This window comes from Acinonyx jubatus, chromosome D1, assembly GCF_027475565.1.
Source record: "Acinonyx jubatus isolate Ajub_Pintada_27869175 chromosome D1, VMU_Ajub_asm_v1.0, whole genome shotgun sequence".
Classification (NCBI taxonomy): domain Eukaryota; kingdom Metazoa; phylum Chordata; class Mammalia; order Carnivora; family Felidae; genus Acinonyx; species Acinonyx jubatus.
In genome coordinates, this window is record NC_069390.1 from 17,632,611 (window position 1) to 17,648,815 (window position 16,205).

The window sequence follows — 16,205 nt, forward strand, 5'->3', positions numbered from 1 at the left end:
ATTTGAGGGTTATTTTATGGGCTACCCACCCAGCATTTTGAGTTCTAGGTCTGGCCATCAGTCCCTGACTTCCCGGGGACTAGGCAGACCCCTGATATTGCTGCCTGGTATATGAGTTGGAATCCCTTAGGTAGAAGAGATCTCAGTCCCTAGTGGAGGGAAAGACAGAAGATTCCACTGGTCTGTGTGACGCAGCCCTGCATACTTAAAGCTTCACAAGCAAGCAGGCCTTTGTGTAGAGAAAAAGATGCCCTTTCCTCCAGGTGGACTAAGACCCTACCTCAGGGCACACAGCTGGGCATGTGGTGCACACACTGCATTTCAACCCTCACTTGCCCCTCATCGGGGCTCCTTTGTGCAGTGCACAAACCATACAACTGAACATGGCAGCCCTAGCCACGGGTTTATATTGCATCCTCCCTGTGAGCAGACGCTGTGCAGGCACCATGGATACAGAAGGAGCAAGATAAGACATAATCCCTGTGCTTATGGAGCTCACACAAGACTGGACACAAACAGGCCAACCTATGAAAAAAAAATAACAATATAGGGGCGAGCTCAAAGCTATAAAGCAAAGAGCAGGATGTGGTGAAAGGGAGGGACAGGCTTGGGGGAGGGACTTAATTTACAGCAGGTGAAGGTGGGGGGGTGGTTTGGGGGGAGGGGTTGGGGTCCAGAAATCAGACTCAGAAAGAGTTCAGCCCTGTTTGAGAAGCAGGGAGCCCAGTGACGGGAGCTGTGCAAAGGGAAGATTCTGGGACAATGTCAGAAAGGTGAGTAGGGCCGGGTTGGGCCAGTGCTTGTAGGTCTCTTGAAGGCGGGGGGGGGGGGGGGGGGTGGGGTGCGGTGAGAGAACAAGAAGCAGGTGGCACAGGTGATGGGCCTGGATAACCCCAGGGGACACAGCAGAAGACCACTGGACAGGGGGAGGAAGGGGGAGGATGAACAGGGCCCAGGTGTCATCGCAACCGCAGTGTTGTGGATTCTGCTGTGTTTGAAAGTGACATTCTGGCTGCTTGGGTGGTGCCTCTCGGAGCATAAAGGGACCCCAGCCCTCCCTCTGCCTCCCGTGAAAGGGCGGGTCATGGCTTCTCCTTTCTGTGGGTAGAAAACAGGCGGGAGGTCTTCTCGTGGACTAATCAGAGTGACGTGTGTTTGCAGTTCAATGTTAAAAAGTCCACGGAGCCCGTCCAGCCCCGAGCCCTCCTCAAGTTGCCAGACATCTACGGACCCAGGCCGGCTGTGACAGCCCCGGAGGTCATCAACTATGCGGACTATACCCTGAGGACCACGGAGGAACCTGTTGCACCTGCCAGCCCCCAGGCCCCGAATGACAGCCGCCTCAAGAGGCAGGTCACAGAGGAACTGTTCATCCTTCCTCAGAATGGTAGGGGTCTCCTGCCCCTCGTTCTTCCACGGGCAGTACTCAGGGGGGCTCACGGCGTCTCATGGCCAGTCCCAGCATTTGACGCTGGGCAAGCACGGGGGCACAGGGCCTGGGAATTACAGTCCTTTATTCCTGTGGACCTATTGCTACCCGGCTTCTCTCTGAGGCCTCCAGCTTCCGACTGGGGAGTGGAGAGTCCTTTTCAACTCACGTGGAGGGGCCATGATTGAAGCGTGGGCTTCCAGAGTCCCGGGGCCAATTCTCTGCCCTTTGACGTACTCCTCGTGGGGCCTTGGTCATGTGGCTAACCTCTCCGGACCTCAGTTTCCTCGTACCTGAAATGGGATTCTGCTGTTGTCTTCCCGGGAGGGCTGTTGCAAAGTGTAAATAAAACAATGCATATAAAGTGCTTAGCCCAGGGCGTGGCAGCAAAGGTGTAACCAAAGCGTGTTGTTATCATTATTGTTTCTATCCTGCTTCTCATCAGCGTCCACTTCGAGATGCAGCAACCTTTCGGGGTACAGGGCTGTGCTGGGCGCTGGGGCAGATACGCGAAGCAGGCACAGCCCCTACCCCAAAGAGCATGCAGGCTGTCCTAAGGAGGCAAGAAACACATCCAGGAGAACGGATTCTTGTGTGGTCTGGGGTTTTATTTGTGTGGTCGGAGAGGCAGACGGGACAAGGGGAGGCAGCGTAACTGGCTCCGACATTGACCCCAATTTTTACGCATCTCCTGGCCTGGGTCCAACTGGAGCGCATGCTGGCCAGTGAGCCGGTGCCCCCGCCCCCCACCCAGAACCACAGCGATTAGCCTGGCGTTTCTTCAAGAACAATTTGCAAGGTGCCTGTGGCAGGAACGCATCTGCCCAGCTCTTAGCCCCGCATTTTAAAAAGATGTCAAATAGACCCGCTGAGGACCCGACAGCTTAAGATCCGAGGGTGAGGAAGAGCTTGCACGTGGAGCGTTAGGGGTAGTAATCATAATCACAAGAGGGCTCCCCTTTCTCGGGAACCCCAGGTTTCCCAAAGCTCGGGGGGAGCCAGGATTGGATGCTGCCCACCAGGAAGAACAGGGCAGCGTGTCAGAGCCTGGAACTTTAAAGAATTCGGAACACATTAGTTTGTCTTCTCTTTGCCATCGTTCGTCATTGTTCCCCACCCCAGAACGCTGGTTCCATAGACATCTATCAGGAGTTGATTCTTCAGCAAATATTGACCAGAGGCAAGGGAGTGCAGGCGACGAGGATGCCAAATTCATCGGACACTGTTCCCGTGATGGCCAACGTGTCCTGCTCCCACCAGTGATGATCCTCAGCCCCCCGGGGAGCTCAGAATTCTGTTTCTGGAAGCAGAATCTATTCTTGCATTGCCAAGCCGTGCCAGCTTTGGTCTGGCTTTGATTTGGTTTTGAATTTGAAGGCTGAGGTAGCCTGAGAGGGGAGAGCTGTGGGTGCCAGGCAGGACCCTTCTGGCACTGACCCTGCTGTGATCATCTCTGTGGTGCCCCTGGGAGCCACCTGAGTCCTGTGTTCGGGACGGTCTCGCTTTACGCATTGCTCACATCGTGGTCAGTCTGTTCCTTACTTAACACGCACCAGAGGAATTTTTCCCCACGCGCAGGAACCCCACAACAAGCCATTTTGGAAATTAAATAGGCCTTTAAATTTCTACCCTCTAAAGTTGTTCTGAGAATCAAAACTTTTTCAGTTCCAATTTGCTCGAAGTGGAGTCGGCTACAGCTGCTGGATCCTTTAATTCTCGTATTATGTTTGACTAACGAGAATCTTCCAGATGTTTGACTCCTGTTCCAGTGAGGGGCAGAGTGAGTGATATTTGTGGTTTGGGGGGAACTTCTGAATCATTTAATGCAAGTAACTCTAGGAAGGAGACACTGTTATCATTCCCATTACAAAGATGAGGAAACTGAGGTTCGAAGAAGTCAAGTAGCTTGTCCAAGGTCACATAACTCTTAAGTGGCAGCTCCTGTGTGACACCAAAGGCCATGTCTTGAGCACTGGGCTGTGACGGTCCCTTAACATGTAATCCCAGGACCGCAGGTGTCACCCTGGGGTGGCCACCATGACTTGGCCCCCGGCTAGAGCGCTTTTGGTTTCCATTCGTGGCATGGGTAGCACATGGGAAAGAGAGGATCTAGAAAAACAAGGACCATAGTGCGGGTGGCAGTGACGGCCTTACCTCTCTGGACAGGTGTGGTAGAGGATGTGTGTGTCATAGAGGCCTGGAACCCAGAGAAGGCCGCCAGTTGGAACCAAGCCCCCAAACTCCACTACCGCTTGGACTATGACCAGCAGAAGGCGGAACTGTTTGTGACTCGCCTGGAAGGTATTACTTGTATTTGACTTTCATGGGCTTCCGTGGGTGCGTCTCCCCTGGAGGAGCTGTATAGGAGGAATGGGAGCACCTGAGGCTGGAGGGAGCACTCAGTGCTAGATTAGCACTCGGTAAAGAACGGACCCTGAAGTGTGTGTGTGGTGGGGGGTGGGGGGCGGAATCCACTCCCCTCTCATATAACATTCAAAGTGGAGAATCCTGGTTGGCCTCTTTCTCTTCCAAATGGTGATTCAAACCTCTTTCCTCCAAATGGTGATTCAGGGACCAGGTTCCTTCCATCAGGGTCCCTGTTATCCTCTCAGGCCCCCTTGTCATCTGTATCTAGCAGGTGGAGAGAGAGGGAGAAGAGGGAGGGAGCACAACCACCCCTTAAAAGCCATGACCACACAGAACATGCATCACTCCTGCTCAGACCCCATTGGCTGTAACCCAGTCACATGGCCACTGAATGCAAAGGAGCATGGGAAATGTGGCTTAGCAGGTGCTCAGCAAAAAGAGGAAACGGGTTTTTGGTGAACAGCTAGCTGTCTCTGCCACAGGTGCCTTTGACATTGAATGGGGCTTTGTGGGGGATAAAGAGGGTGTTCTGAATGGTCAGCAAAATTTCTATAATCCAAGAACTGGTCCAAGGGGTCAGGATGCCCCTGGTTTCTCTGCCCCAACAATTTTGCCATCAGCAAACAGAGCTAAGACTTTGCAAAGGAGTTGGGGCTGACAATGGGCCATTCTGTGGCTCCCTCTCTCTCTGCCCCTCCCCCACTTGCACTCTGCCTCAAAAATAAGATAAACATTAAAAAAAAATTTAAAAATTACAGTATCAGAGCATAAAAGCCCTCAGCAGTTTGCGGGCCCGGGCATCTTGGGGAAGCCTTAGAGTCATGAGGTGGGAAGGGCTCTGGGAAGCAGCCAGTCACGTCCCTGTTCTCCAGGGGAAGACCAGCGTGTGCTGACATTGGCCACCTGGGAGGGTCTCCCATTGCTGAGTGTCTTACTGAAAGGCGATTCCGCAAAGCCAAGGTGGTCAGCCCTGGGGCTTTCGTACCCCTGAGGTCATGGCCATTCAGCTGGTTGCGGCAGCTCAAAGCAGGCCTGTGTTTCTCCTCTACCCTTGTCCTTGAGAAAGTCCCACGTCCGTGTTGCTATCTCCTTGGCTGCAGCTGTGACCAGTGGCCACGATGGAGGCTGTGACTGCTATGTCCAAGGCAGCGTGGCCAACAGGACGGGCACCGCAGAGGCCCAGACGGCCCTGAAGAAGCGGCAGCTGCACACCATGTGGGAGGAAGGTCTGGCGCTCCCCCTGGCGGAGGAGGAGCTCCCCACAGCCACCCTGCTGCTGACCCTGCGGACCTGCGACCGCTTCTCCCGCCACAGCGTGGTCGGGGAGCTCCGCCTGGGCCTGGACGGGGTGTCTGTGCCTCTGGGGGCCGCCCAGTGGGGTGAGCTGAAGACTTCAGTTAAGGTAGGGTGACCTCGCACCAGGAAAGTTGAAGCCTGTTAGGGGAGCATGCGGCGGCAGGACTGGGCCAGGGCTCTCGAAACAAGCATCACGGACCTTCCCCAGGTGTGCGTGTGCGTGTGCGTGTGCGAGAGGACGCTCGGTGTCGTGAACAGGGTGGAGGGCTGGAGCGGACTCAGCCCAGCCTATGGAATTTCTGGAGTCTGGTTTTGCTTCTAGCTTGCCATGTAAGATCCCCCTGCCATCATGGAAAACACATTATGTGTGATTTGGCTCTGATGCTCGGGGGGAGGGGGGAGAGTAAGTGGGGGAGGAGCAGAGGGGGGAGAGAGAGAGAATCCTAAGCAGGCTCCACACCCAGCATGGAGCCCGACATGGGACTCGATCTCATGACCGTGAGATCGTGACCTGAGCTGAAATCAGGAGGCAGATGCTCAACCAGCTGAGCCCTCCAGGCGCCCCAGTAATGGCCCCATTTATATTCACGTACATTCCCTGTGTCCCTGCTGTGTGCCAGGCACTGCTGGGGAGATGAGCACCGTGTGGAATCCTTCTACCCAGAACTTACAGGCCAGAGGCATAAATTGGAGCAGACGAGTGACATTGACAAGGACAACGATGATATTGGACATGCATTGAATCCTAAGACATGGAAGAAAGGCCTAACCTAACTCTGATGGAGAGTTCTAGAAGGCCTGGTGCGAAATGGCATTTGTACTGGGATTTGGAGGATGGACTGGGCTAGGGACAGCCCCAGAGCCCGGTGCTCTCTGTTGTCACCAGCCCTGGCATGGTTCTCCCCAGCCCTCTGCTGTCAGGGGAGCCGAGGGTGTGAGAGGAAGGTCTGCTGAAAGGCTGCACTGCTCAGAGAGGGGTCTCTTGGAGAGCAAACCATCGATCCTCCCAGGTCAGGGCAGCGAGGGGTCGGAGACATCAGGGCTGTAGGATGGTGTGTGATTATTTAGGCTCTGGGGTCAAGGCCTTATCCAAGGGCTGCCACAGTGGAGCCTAGAGAGAACCTTCTAGAAGACCAGTCTCAACCTGCTGGCCGGTGCCTTCTCGGGGAGACTGGGTGGCCTACAGAGTCCTAAGTATTTACTACCTGACTTTACAGAAGAAGTTTGCTGACTCCCATGCTAGAGTGATAAAATACTAACAAAGCGCATTCATTTGGGGGTACTTATCTATCAGCTGCTGTGCTTGGAACTCTACCCCAGTTCTTTCCCGGAGCAGCCTGGTAAAGGTGACACTGTGACTCATTTACAGACGTGGAGCCTGGGGCTTAGATTAGCTGGGTGACCCTTGCAGGGTCACCCAGCTGGGACATTGCAAGCGGTACCTCGGGACCGGGTTGGTCTGGCTGTGAGTCCTGTGCTGTCCCCTCACCACCGTGCCATGTAAATGCCGTCTGAGTGCCCGATGGTGTATGAGGCTCCATCAGCTAGAGCCTTCCCTGACGGACGCCTTCGGTCCCCACCTGCCTCCCTTTTTGCTATAATCTCTTCCTTGCCTTATTTTTCTTTCTTTCCCAGCCTCAGAAAATGGACAAAAATTTGCAGCCACTCTCAGCTGGAACCAGGCTGTTCTGAAGCACAGTCCCTAATTAGCGCGTGGTTTGGGATTTGTGCGGAATCACAGCCCGGGGGGCCTGGGAAGAAGATCGCACGCTTTGGTTTATTCGGCTGGTAGAGCAGCTTTCTCTGCAGGTGGAGGGGCTCCCCTAGGGCTTTGGAGACTTTGGTGCCGCCAGGGCCGAGGGAGCCTATCTCTCTGGAAGTCTCAGACCTTCTAGCCTTCCCCCTAGCAGAGCAAGACACGTTCGTTCATCCCACAAACACCCTGCCCGGCTTCCAGCCTGTGCCAGGCACAGCGCCAGGAGCTGGGGACACAGCAGAAATCAACACCGGGCCCTGCCCTCACAGTGCACGCATTCTAATCCTCATCATGCTCAGAGGGGCCACTGTGCCTCAAGGACACTCTCACGTCCTCGTGGCCCCCTGGCCTGCTTCCACACACGTGAGCAATGACTGCAGCATGCCGTCCGACCTAGGAGCTGGCGCCCCGCGGCAGGTGGGGGTGGCCCTGGCCCCAGCTCGAGGGTGAGGACTGACGTGAACAAGGCGGGCAGAGCCTTCAGTGGCTGCTTCGCTCCTCTGTGGGCTAGAACGGGTTAACGGAGGGGCCAGCCAGGTCTTGCCGGAAGACATTCAGCCCGAATGTGGCGTGTGCGTCATCAGGGATCATAGAGCAACCCACTCGGAGGGCATCTCGAATGATTCGCTGAGAGCCCAAGAGAAAGATGGGGGGCAGGGTGTGGGTGAAGAAGGTTATTTTTGTCAGCAGGTACTTGGAGCAGCAGGGTTGAGCTGGCAGGTGCTGCTAAAATTGTCTGGCTGGGGTGCAGCCGGCCGGGCTCATCCAGGGCCTTGGCACCCTATACAAAGGTGACAAGCTGATGGGACCAAGCTCCTCTTGCCTGGTCCAAGGGGAGCAGGATGTTTAAGCCGGATCATCCTGTGGCTACAGCACAGGTCACCCATGGGCCTCCAAGAAGCAGCCTTGAATCGGGAGGCTGTGGTCCACCCTAGTCTGTTGCTGGCCCGGACAAGTCCCTGGGCCCGGCTCCTTCGCTGTGGAACGAGAGGTCTGAAGAGCCCTGGCTTAGGACCTGGTCTTCGGTATCAGACCAGACCTCACTTTTGCTACTTCTCTTGCTTTGGCTACATGACCTCAGGTGGGGACGTGCTCTCTGAAGCATCAAGATCTTATGCTTATAATGGGGACAAGATTTGCCCGGGTGGCTCCGTCGGTGGAGCGTCCGACTTCAGCTCAGGTCACGATCTCGCAGTTTGTGGGTTCGAGCCCCGCGTCGGGCTCTGCGCCGACAGCTCGGAGCCTGGAGCCCGCTTCGGATTCTGTGTCTCCCTGTCTCTCTGCCCCTCCCCCGCTCATGCTCTGTCTCTCTCTGTCTCTCCAAAATGAATAAATGTTAAAAAAAAATTTTTTTTTTAAATGGAGACAAGATTGGTATCTCTAGGACTGTTGTCAAGATTCAGTAAGACGTCTCACCCTTCTATCTCACTGTGAGAAATAAGTCCACCGGCCCCATCAGAGGAGGGACACCGAAACTCAGAGTACAGTGGAGTGAGGCTTTAATCAGCGTTCTTGCAAGAGCGGGTGTCTGAGGCACAGGCACACCCGGGGCAGTTACAGCAGACGATTTATCTCTTAGCGTGAAGTCCCGCCCCTGGTTCCTCATTGGCTGAGGACTACAGAGGTTACAGCCTCACTCAGACGACGTCTATGCCCATGTAAGGCAAAAATCAGTCTCATTGGAGCAGATGTACAATCCCTGAGGTGACGCAGAGACTCTAGTCCCTCCTCCCTTTGTTCTTTGGCACAGGCTCATCGCAAAGCCCGCGAAAATAAGCCCGAGACACGGAGAGGGGAAGAAGAACCAGGAAGTGAAGTGTCTAAGCGTTTGGGGCTCCACTGTGGGGGGCTGCGGTTCATACATATTTCCAATAGGTTGTAGACCTACTGTTAACGAGACGGCACAGCTTTCATCTGGCATTTCTGAAAATGAACCCTCTCTCTTACTTCTTGCACTCACAAATAGTTGACAGTGTGTCAACCGTAAGCCGGGTCCTGGGAGCCGCTTTACGGACCTTGCATCCTAGTGGGATAGATAACGTAATCGCGCCTCGCCCATAATAAGTGTTTAATTAGTCTTCGCTGCGGTTACTCATGTCATTGCCAACGTTCCTGGCAGCTCCCAAATCATTCTGTCGTGTAACTGGTTACTTAGGGCTGGTGGAATCGATGCAGTCACGTCAAAGACATTTTTCCCGGAGGAAAGGGGTGACGGGGGCAGAGGGCCCAGCCAGCCTCCTCCAGCCTCACTCCCAAAGCCCAAACTGTCTCTTCTTCGTCCAGAAACAATATGCCTGCTTCACAATCTCAAAAAGTGGTGGCTGTCCTTCCTGGATGTCCGGTGGCGATAACCCCAGCCAACGGTTCCCATTCCACAGATGAGGAAACGGAGGTGTGGGGAGTGAAATGATGGACCGGAGGGCACCCAGCTGGTAAATGGTGTTCAGCCCCGGATGGTCTGGTGCTGAAATCTGTCACGCCACCTTTCGACCGTGGCACGCATCTGTCTGCCTCCTGTGGGGGCCTTTTTTGGGTCATTTTTGTCCCTCAGTCGATTTGTTGAAATTCCAAACAGATTCTTGTAGGAATTTCAGCGGAGACACTCTGTAGAGCCACAGACGGAGGAAAGGCGTGCTGGCTGTTTGACGGGGGGGGGGGGGGGGCGTCAGCACCTCCTGCAAAGCGAGGTTATTGCCGGAGGTCTCTGGTGCCCCTCCTCACGTCACATGCCCGGCTTTTTTGTTGACACAGTTGGCCGTTCTGTTGACCAGGCAAGGCCCTGCTCCGCATTCGTACATCATATTATTGACTCTCAGCCCTCCAGGGGCTGGAAGGAATTATCTTTTCAAACAGAGTAAGGAATCGCAACTCCCCACTGCCGCAGGAACCTGACGGGTCGATGCAGTGGTTCTCAAACTGTGTCCCCGAGAACCCTAGTGTTCTATAAAGATACCCCAAGAGCTTGTGGGGGATGGCGAAGGCTGAGAAGGGGTCCTGACCCTCTGCTCCTGCCACATCCTAAGTGGCATCTCTTTGATGTGTTTTAGAAGTTGGGTTTGAACATATGATAGTTTGGAAAATCACAATTTGCGGCAACTGAAAAATTCTTATGGAGGCACACGCGACTTAGAATTCCTCGGTGCCCTCCTCCCTCTGTAAGAAAGCAGCCTCGATGGGTACATGGTTTCTAGGATGCCTATTGGATACAGGTCCAGTGTGACCCCAGGCTGAGCATTTAGTTGATGGGTTCCCCTCCTGTATCCTCTCTTCTGTTTCAGGAACCATCTGCAGGAACTGGAGAGGTCCTTCTATCCATCAGCTATCTCCCAGCTGCCAACCGCCTCCTGGTCGTGCTCATTAAGGCCAAGAACCTCCACTCCAACCAGCCCAAGGCGCTCCTGGGGAAGGGTGAGTGAGAACACACTCCCTTCTCTAAACTCATATCCGTTTAGTCCTGGGCCGATCCCTCCATCGGGCCCAGGTGTGAGCTGCCTGGAGCTTCCTACCTTCCAGATCCATCCATGAGAGGAACCCGTCTTACCCACGGGTCAGAGGAAGCCAAGGATAGGACCGGAGCCACGGACTGGAGCATCGGGGCTAAGAAGATGCTTAGCTTAGCCCATCACCCACACCCAGCTGGACTCATCTCACCAACTGCTGTCTGGAAGGCTAGGTCCTCCTGTCTCAGCTGGCCGTCACCGTGTGCCCCACGCCCACCCCCCCCCCCCAGCCTCTTCTCTCTTCTCAGTCTTTGTCAACCTGCCACCCCCACACCAGCGGAGTGCGGATGCTGGCAGAAGGTGTGTGGGTGCCTGGGCTGAGGCGGCCTGAAGCTTCGGGCATCTGTGCCCCATATACCCAAATAAGCATCTCTTCAACGTTCTGGAAGCCTCAGGTTTTGCTTCTGGATACCCCAGCACAGACCCCGAGTCTGGGGACCGAAACGGGCTCTCTTGTCAGGGCCGGAAACGTAGCAGTATGCGGCTTGGACCCAGAGCCAAGTGCTCATAGCAGGGGATAAATAAATAGATATTTATAGCAGGACACAAACTGAGAATTGTCACCGCATTCATTACCTTTGAGCAAACGATTTGGGGCAAAAGAAATCAGAACTGGTTTCGCTGACAGATTCCTGAGCCAAAGGCCAGAGTTCAGTGCTTCCTCTCCTCCCCTCCAGACAATTCTTTGCCCCCTACTCTTTTTTTAATTTGTATTTATTTATTTATTTATTTTTACAGCTCCTGTCAGGACAATCACAGCACAACACTTTGTCTCTCAAATCTATCGGCTGAAATAACAAACTAGCCACCCGGGGATGATAATTATAGCAATGAACACCGAGTAACAATTATTCTCACATTAGCTTCGGGAACCTTGACAAATGAAAACATCGTCCGGGTCCTGAGCCTTGTGATGTTCCGTGAGAGCTTGTCCAGTGACCTGTGCCGCTGTCTTGGGGGACAGTTCCATCGGTGCAGTGCCCCTGGGGGGCCAAGGCAGTGTGCCCTCGTCCTCCACGTGATGCCGGGGCCCTCAAGTGAATTTTATAAAACAACGGAGGAGAAGACCTTCTATCTTCATAATCAGCCAGAACGCTCGCGTGGACAGACCAATGGGGTGAAGCCATGGGGGTGGCTTAGTTTTTCTGGTCCGAGTTTAAAAATCAGGCTGAGCCATTATCCTGGGCCCGGTTTGACGTGGGACCTGAAGACGCGTGGAAGGGCTCAGGGCAGGTGGTGGTTCTAGCTTGACCCAAGCCTGGGCCACCAGACGACCACCCTGGATGTACTATGCTATTGGGTGCTTTCCACACCACAGCCTAAGTTCTGTGGAGGCAGGAACTTCTGTCGTATCCCCCGGTCTAGTGCCACACGGGGGCCATTTAACAACTGAATGAGCACAGGGCCCGGTGAGAGCGGGGCGTGCCCAGAGGGAGCCTCGATGCACATCTTGAGCCGGAGACCCCGTCTCTCCAGCTCCGAGGGGGAGCCTTATCCTGGGCCTGCTACCCGCCCCCCCCCCCCCCACCAGCTTACCCTTCTGTCTCTCTCTTTCCCCCAGATGTCTCTGTCAAGGTCACCTTAAAGCACCAGGCTCAGAAGCTGAAGAAGAAGCAGACCAAACGGGCCAAGCACAAGATCAACCCCGTGTGGAACGAGATGATCATGTTCGAGCTGCCGGATGGCCTGTTGCAGGCCTCCAGCGTGGAGCTGGAGGTGCTGGGCCAGGACGAGGAGGGGCAGAGCTGTGCGCTTGGCCGCTGCAGCCTGGGCCTGCACGCCTCGGGCTCCGAGCGCAGCCACTGGGAGGAAATGCTCAAAAACCCCCGGAGGCAGATCGCCATGTGGCACCAGCTGCGTCTGTAGCCAGCTGCCTGGGCTCCTCCCTTGTCGGGCACAGCCCCGCCCCTCCAGCCCCACTGTGCTCCGCGACGTCTTCTTTGTGCCCCATCCTCATCCCGACACCCGGGGGACAGATGTGTTTGCAAAGGCCAGGACCCCGCCCCTCTCTTCTTACACTCTCATTTCTAAAACATGAGCGAGGCAGGGCCGGGGGTGGACACGGGACATTTGGGTCCCACTGAGGAATGCGTTTGGCTCCTCTGTGCTGTTGAAGAGACGCCTGTCAAATAACAGCCCACGGGCAGGTTTGGCCGGTGGGGTCCGGCCGGATGCAGAGAGAGCTTAAGGTGGGGAATAATGTGCGTGCAGAAGGTGGCTCTTTAAAAAGAGGCGTTTCAAAAATGATGGAGGAAATAAAGTATCCTGGATCAACTCGGAGAATCAGGGATTGTCGGGGTGGGATGAAATCGGCATTAAATCACGCCCCCGACCCGGTCGTGGCAGGAACCGAGCAGTTCTCAAACCTTAGTGTGTAAAGAATCACCAGCACATTCCCCGGGCCCACCCGTCGACATTCCAAGTCGATCTTCCTGGCCGAAACCCAGGCACCTGCATTTTTAACCAGCGCCGAGGGGTTTTGATGCCGAGGTTGCAGCACCGCATTGGGAGAAATCCCTTCTACGGCATTCCGGACAGGTTTTTCGCAGTCCTTGTCGGGGCTGCAGTCCCCAGGGGCAGCCAGTTCCAGTGCAGGACATCTCAGCGGGCAGTGTGAAATGTGGGAGGCCTGTCCGTTTCTTTCATTTGACTATTTTAATGCTTAATATTTTCATCTGTGCCCTTCAGCTCCTGTTCTGGGGCTGAATTCTGTGCTTTTTGTTCAATAACTCCCCATCGTTTTATCTCAAACTCGGTTCACGTTATACTTGGGGAGATCTTCCGTGACGAGCCTGTTCGTCACGAGGCACTAGTTGTCACATCCACCGACATCACCCAAGTGACCCTCTGAGACAGATGCATCTCTCAGCATGCCAGCCCTTCCAGGAGGAATTCGGGGGGGGGGGGAAGGGTGGGGGCACATATTAACTTAGTCTATTATGTTTAGCTCCGTAGATGTGGAGAAGGAAGGTAACTTGAAAGAGGAGAGAGAGTCTTTTGAGAGTGTGCCTCCCTTCCTGAATTTTCAGGGCCTGTCGCTTGAATCAGTAAGTAACCAGCAGCCTGGGTTTCAAATCCCTACCTTCTTATTCCAAATAGCTGTCCACATCGTCAGTTAAAGGATGCGTCTTGCCGAGGGGGTGGGATATTTGCCCGTGAACCAGGATCCCTGGGTTCCGTGGTTGGCCATCTGTAAAACAGGACCAGCAACATGGCAGTTCTGTATCTGTGAATGAGGTGGTAGATGAAATCGTGCTCCGAAGCCGTCGGCATTCTCTGGCCAAAAAAACAAACGCCCAAGCCACCCACAGATCATCTTGACGCTTCAAGATGGTAGCTGACCATGACTGGAAAGCGCCAGAACCATCCCAGGCACTTCCAGAACCATGGATTCTGCATCTGAACTCTGCTATGGGACATCCAAACTCTGGGCTTTCAAATGTCACCCGGTCCTATGACCCACAAGGGACCCCGAGGCGAGATGGGTAAGGGCCGTGCTTCTTTCCCGCAACAAGTCAGGCCATGCTTGGCCTCTCCCTGAGAATCTGAGCCGGGGCCTTATCACCTTCTGTCACGATCTGCCCATCCCATGCAGAAGTAGAAAAGCATCCGAAGAAACAGAAAAAAATATCGAATCCCTGTTTAATTGGAAAGGCTTTCAGAATTGGAGGCCTTGCTCATTAAGGTGGACCACCCCCCTTCCAAGTGGTTTTTAGGCAAAGCATTTGCTAGCGATTTCCTATAACATGTTGTTGAGGCTCCCCTCACGCCCTGGTCTGCCTGTTGGGGTTGGCATAGCCACAAGGAAACAAAACATTTCCTACGCAAGCTGACCAGTATTCTCTTCTTGGCAACATCCACTACTCCAACGGACAACACTCTGGATTCTAGACTTAAAATCAGGAAACACGGGTTCTACTTCCTTATAAATCTATGCACCTGCCTCACAGTCGCACTGAAGGATGTTTGAGGTGGGCCGGAGAGGGCCTTGGACGCCAGAAAGATCAACTCTGCCTCTGGTCATTCCATCACGAGGCATCCGTTCTTTGTACCTCAAGCGTTGCGCTTTCCAGAATCCAATCCAAAGGCTGCCCCAGTAAGAGTCAAACGCCACCGTAGCACATCGTAGTGTCACCCACCACCTCACGGAGCAGGCCTGCGCAGAACGAGATAGGTTTTTGCAGGAGGTTTTTCACCTGTGTGTTCCGAGGACCCAGAATGAAGCTAGCTCACGGGACCCCGATGAGTATCTGTTGCGTGAATTAATGAATGAAGGATGGATAGGGGGTTGGCAGGAAGAGACACCGCGAGTGGCACAAAAGTCCTTCTGTCCTGAGTTCTCAATGGCAAAAGCAGCAGACACCTCAGCCGTCAGCCTGAACATTCACATGTAAGTGCTACCATCACCTAATGACAAATCCCAGCCACCTGTACATGTACCTAGTGACAGAAGAGACTGTAACGGCCGTGCTTTTCCAACAAAATTCCGTCTTGGTGCATTTTCAATCACCCAGAGGTCCCAGACCGCCACATCGACAGACTTCGGTGATCTTCGCCTCCGCGTACCTTGTAGCAGACACACGTGCAACTCACCCCCCCCCCCCCCATTAGAGTAATTGGGCCCGTGTGACTTCAGCCGATCATTTCTGAAAGGAACACCTTGTGCTTGGCCAGGGAGCATTTTCGAAGAAGGGCATGGAGCGAGATGGAAGTAAGGCGAGAACCCATCTCAGACCGGCCTGTGGCCCCCAAGGTGACCTGGATGGCGATGGGAGTCCGCCTGCGTTCATCTGTGACTCTGCCTCTTACATCAAATCAGTGTGTATTTGCTGAGTGTCTATTGCTCGAGTCCTTGTGCGTGTCCGTCCATTTCAATTTGAGATATGACTCTGGGTGTGGGTTAAGTGACATAGCGCTCCAAATGACGCTGGATAGAGAGGGTAGGGTTGGAAGAGAGGCTCCCCGGGGGCAGTTCCTTTGGGGTGTAAAGGAGTCCTGGAGGGAGGTAGTCCCAGCCCGAGCCAGATCGAGGCGAGGACCCCCCCAAAGACAGACCTAGTCTTCGTGATTTGTTTCTGCCGCCTGTGTTTGCTGTTGTCAGTGCTAAGCGTGTGTCTGTTTCGCAGTCATGAACTGAAGTACAAAAAGACGCATGAGACGTTGTAGTCATACGTCTGGTGTCACATTGGGGAACACCGACCTTTCAATGGTAAATAAATAATTTCCAACCAGGTCAGGTGCCTGGTGTCTTGTTTCTTTCTTTTCACTTAACATTTTAGACCTATATGCACAAAAAACAATCTGGTAAACACTCATAAGCCGCTGCCGAGTTTTATAAAACTCGACCAAGGTAGTCAAAGTCCTCTCAAGTCCTTCACTCAGGAGACCGCCATGTTTCTCCCCCCAAGCATTTCTTCATCCTTTCGCTACGCGTGTATGTAAACCCTGAGCAGCGTCAGAGTGTGTTTGCATGTTTTAAACTTTGTTTAAATCGCATCCCGCTATTGCCCCCCATCCAAATCGTTTTAAGTTTTGTTTTGGTTTTTATTTACTTATTTTGAAAGAGAGAAAGAGAGTGAGCAAGGGAGGAACAGAGAGAGAGAGAGAGGGAGAGAGAGACTCCCAGGCGGGCTTCGCACTGTTAATGCAGAGCCCGACGTGGGGTTTCATCTCATGAGCCGCAAGATCATAACCTGGGCCAAAATCAGGAGTCGGATGCTTAACCGACTGAGCCACCCAGGCACTGCCCCCCGCCCACGTTAAAATTTTGAGCTTGATCCATGCAGACCCATGTGGCTGTAGTTCATTCATTCACTTGTTCACTTGCTCATTCATTCATGCATTTGCTGCTGTATAA

The 16,205-nt window shown here is 53.9% G+C and overlaps 1 protein-coding gene across 1 annotated transcript in view; it reads left to right on the plus strand.

Moving 5' to 3' along the window:
* Positions 1–15,581, plus strand: part of SYT13 (synaptotagmin 13) — a 41,448-nt gene extending 25,867 nt beyond the window's left edge. The window contains exons 2-6 of the mRNA XM_027072830.2: positions 1,162–1,387; positions 3,596–3,730; positions 4,897–5,198; positions 10,127–10,256; positions 11,910–15,581. Coding sequence (XP_026928631.2) covers positions 1,162–1,387; positions 3,596–3,730; positions 4,897–5,198; positions 10,127–10,256; positions 11,910–12,214 — 1,098 coding nt within the window. The 3' untranslated portion in view covers positions 12,215–15,581. The remainder of the gene's footprint in view (positions 1–1,161; positions 1,388–3,595; positions 3,731–4,896; positions 5,199–10,126; positions 10,257–11,909) is intronic.
* The last annotated feature ends 624 nt before the right edge of the window (positions 15,582–16,205 follow it).